The 4,235-nt window shown below is 48.5% G+C and overlaps 1 protein-coding gene across 1 annotated transcript; it reads left to right on the plus strand.

Annotated features, from left to right (window-relative positions):
* The first annotated feature begins 2,371 nt into the window (after positions 1 to 2,371).
* LOC119381795 (uncharacterized) lies at positions 2,372 to 3,850 on the plus strand. Its single transcript, XM_037649554.1, has one exon. The coding sequence runs from the start codon at positions 2,372 to 2,374 to the stop codon at positions 3,848 to 3,850; it is 1,479 nt and encodes a 492-aa protein (XP_037505482.1).
* Positions 3,851 to 4,235: the final 385 nt, after the last annotated feature.

Raw genomic sequence — 4,235 nt, forward strand, 5'->3', positions numbered from 1 at the left:
TCCGTCACCTATCATCGCGGACCGAGAGGTCGTGGGTTCGACTCCCGTAAACAGAACCTCTTTATTTTAATCTTTTTTTTCTTTGCCATCTCATCATGTGCATTTTGCTTACGTATTTCCGTGACAGAAATACGTCGTGAAAGTCTTGGTGGAGCCCGTCATAAAACACTTTCGTGTTAAAAACGAACGAAAAGGATTCATTACGTTTCAGGTATTCATCAATCAGTGAAAATGTCGACTTCGCTCTTCATTCATTAACCCATTTAGTTGTTGTAATTTCCATTTACATAACCCCCTTTTATCCATTTATCGCCAAACTATAGTATTTCGAGCTGAGTTAAGGAATTAAGTGGCATCGCCGTGTAATAAGCCCTCCAGCAGCCATATAATACGCCAAATCTCCCGCTACGAGGCCTCTCATAGTGTGGTGCTCGTTGCGGAAGGTTGTATATGTTCGTTCACTGCTGTTTTCTTTTTCTGCTTTCGTGTGATCACTTGCTTGGGTGCCCTTTTCCGAAACAAGTCGAAGTTACAATTCCTGGCTTCCTAATATTAAACAACAAAGGAGACATAACAACATTTACTACGCATATATACGGTTTTGCAATGCTGACACGAGTCTTTTTGTCCAAGTATTCGAAGCAAAGCGAAGCAGCGTCCCTATAGGACTATAGTCGGTGACAACCTAAGAATAAATATAAGCTCCGCCCACGAGGTCGCATTGCTCATATTTTGCATGCCTCCGCGCTACAAACGAAGTAGTTCCTAAATAATGGCAACGATTTTCGCGCATATAAACATCATTTGGCAATGCTGCACTGACATTGAAATAAAGAAAGCAAAGCTAGATTAAAAACATTGTGAAGGCACCGAGTTCGGCGTCAGCTTAAGATTATATCTGTTGTTTAAATCGCACCCCCCGCCGCGGTCATCTCGGAATCCACGAAGAGGTAATGTACATCTCAAAGGCGCTGTTTCTGCGCAGTATCCATTATGGTAATAAAACAAAGAATGGCACATTAAACGTAAAATTTAAAATAAAGGAATCGTTTTTTTTACGGTTTCACGGAACGAAACAAGGACATTAATCACATTTAATAAGGTCGTTCGTAGTTTTTTACGAAACTTTCACCGCTAGTTTTCTTCAGTCTGCTGTAACTATGGCAACTGTGACTCAACGCGAAGTATGCCGAAGTGGTCTGAGATTGCCTTCGCGAATTTGAATTCTTGTGTTTGTGTAAATACCGTGTTTGCGTCTCGAGTCGCCGTGCCTGTCATCGTGTTTGAGGCAAACGCCAGGGCTTCATTTGGCGTCTTATTTCAACGAAATAAAAGCGCGCACTGCAGATGGTGTTGGGAGTCATTGCATTCGTTGCCGTCACGTTCACGCAAATGCGATGTACTCGACTAAAGTGACGGTGACTGAAAGCTTTACGTGGTATTGTTTCTTGCTCCGACAATTTACACACGCGTCGCCACAACTCCTTCAGCCCTTTAACATTCGACTGTTTTCAAAGCGGGGCCCAGTTTTGCTGGAACAGGGGCTCCTACCTTCTATGAATGTGTGTGTCTGTGCGAATATATATATATATATATATATATATATATATATATATATATATATATATATATGTGTGTGTGTGTGTGTGTGTGTGTGTGTGTGTGTGTGTGTGTGTGTGTGTGTGTGTGTGTGTCGCCGATCGCCAGGCAACAGGCTTTTCTATCCCCCCCCCCCTGCCTTACCCCGGGCCAATTTATGACCTGTTTGTATTGAACACATGAGGATTTGTCGGGTACCTCCGCGCGCTTTACGTGGGAGCCTCCGTGGAGTAAGGTTTATTCGTGGCCGCGTTGCTGCTATCGGGCCATCAATGTGACGCGTATATTTAAACGTGATGATGGCAGGCTGCTGCCGTTTATGAAATGAGGTTCCCTGAAAGCTTCTCCCTACAAGAGGCAGTGCAACGCGGTGCCGTTTTTAGAGGGGGTTTATTGTTTATCTGAAAGAGCCTATCGTGACATGTTGGGTGGGGAGAAAGTCACTGGCGCACAAGTAAGTGGTCCCATGCAGAGGCAATGGCCACGCCGTCATTTATGTGCTTATCATCCGTATACAAGCATCACTGCAGTGGCAGGCAAGAACCTCCAGTCAGCCCAGTCCTTGCAGACACGCGGGCATCATGCGGACGGCTCGTCTGCGTGGTCCTTGTCGCTCTATTACCTGCTGTTACCATGTGCTATCATATAGGAATGTGGCCACAAACGCTACGCGCGTCAGACGCATTCGGCTGTCTACGGGCCACAGCCAATACTGAACGCATGCATATCAGATATTTGTCTGCGTCTGCCGACGCGGCCCCTCTTTTCCGCTATGGATCCCATCGAGGTGACATCGGAACGCGACTCTCTTTCTGACGAAGTTCCTGCAGACGACTCGCCGCCAACGCCACTCCGGTATTTCAAAAAACACCAGAGTGGTAACATCCTCGGCAGTGCTGTAAGGCAACTTATCTTGAACTGCTACATTAAGCTGCGGCACCGAAAGTCATATCCAAGCGTGGCTGAAGCTTGCGACACCGTCGCTGACCTGCTTGGCGTCAGTCCATCTACAGTGTACAGCGTCAGGAACGATGCCAAAGTGACTGACGGCGTGCTGACCACACCATCACGGAAGCGGCCAGCACGTGTTGGCAAGGACCGTCGGACCACGTTGTACGATGACTTTACGAAGTGTGCCCTGAGGACATGCGTGCACAGTTTCTTTCGGCGCAACGAGGTACCCACAGCCACAAAAATCGCCGCACAGTTTCGTGCCAGCGACGACCTGCCTGACCTAACACCATGGACGGTGCGGCGCCTGCTGCAAGACATTGGCTTCAGGCACGAAAAAAGAAGCAGGAACTCGCTGCTAATTGAACGGGATGACATTGTCGCTTGGCAGCAAAGTTATCTCCGTGACATCGCAACGTACCGAGACGAGGGCCGTCCCATATACTATTTGGACGAAACATGGGTGAGTGCCGGGCACACCGTATCGAAAGTGTGGACTGACGGTACTGTGACATCGTCACACGACGCCTTCATGCGGGGCCTTACGACTGGACTGAAGCAGCCATCAGGAAGAGGTCAACGGTTGATAATCAGCCACATCGGCAGCAAGGACGGCTTCATTGATGGCTGTTTGGACATATTCCGTGGAAGGAAGACTGGAGATTATCATGAGGAGATGGACGGAAACCGTTTTGAAAATTGGTTCCAGCGTGTTATTAAGAAACTTCCTGAGGGAAGTGTTATCGTCATGGATAATGCTCCCTACCATTCCCGCAGGGTCGAAGCTGTGCCAACAACGGCCTCTCGCAAGGATGCAATTGTGCAGTGGCTCACCGAAAAAGGTGTACCTTACGATGCCGGTATGAGGAAGAAGGAGCTGCTAGACATTGTCTCTTCGCTCAAGCCACGCTTTCAGAAGTATCGCATTGATACAGCTGCAGAGAATGCTGGCTGTGTTGTGCTAAGGCTTCCTCCTTACCACTGCGAATTAAACCCCATTGAATTGATCTGGGCGCAGGTAAAGAATGGTGTCGCAGCAAGGAACAGAACATTCAAACTCTCCGATGTGGAGGACCTGTTGAGGGAGGAAGTGGAAAAAGTCACTGCTGTAAACTGGGCCAATGCTGAAAGACACGTCCGTGAGACTGAAGCATTGTTCTTTCGAAACAGCGGCAGTAGCGACCACATTAAGCCGATAATTATTATGCTAGACGGGGACGACGCGAGCGACGATTCGTCACGGAGTGAGCAAAGTGGCGATGAGGATCCACTTCCTCGGAAACACATGATTGCCGCTTGAAAACGAGACTATATGCAGACGGTCATTTCCCTGTGTTTCTATCTGCAAATGCAACGATTAACTACGATATTTTGTAATTCTGTGAGCTACCCCATTATCTCACTCGACCATTGCCGGACATGGTTCCCGACAGCATGTGCATACGCCAGAATTCACGTCTTGGCCAGATCGTTGTGCGCCGGCTGATCATGCATGGCGCAGGTTGCCTCCCCGCCATCGTGTGTGACATTTATAAAGCAATGGCCCTATCCTCTGCTCACAACGCGCCAACCCTGCATGCTGTACGTGGGTGCCAGTGACGCGCAATAGACAGAGACCACCACACCGATCCAGGGAGTGCCGCGCTCGGCTCGTAAGGCTGAGGCTCTCGCGGAGGCCCATGAAT

Source organism: Rhipicephalus sanguineus, chromosome 2 (assembly GCF_013339695.2).
Source record: "Rhipicephalus sanguineus isolate Rsan-2018 chromosome 2, BIME_Rsan_1.4, whole genome shotgun sequence".
NCBI lineage: Eukaryota > Metazoa > Arthropoda > Arachnida > Ixodida > Ixodidae > Rhipicephalus > Rhipicephalus sanguineus.

Coding starts and splice junctions, on each gene's coding strand:
- LOC119381795 (XM_037649554.1), top strand. CDS start 2,372: ATGGATCCCATCGAGGTGACATCGGAACGCGACTCTCTTTCTGACGAA.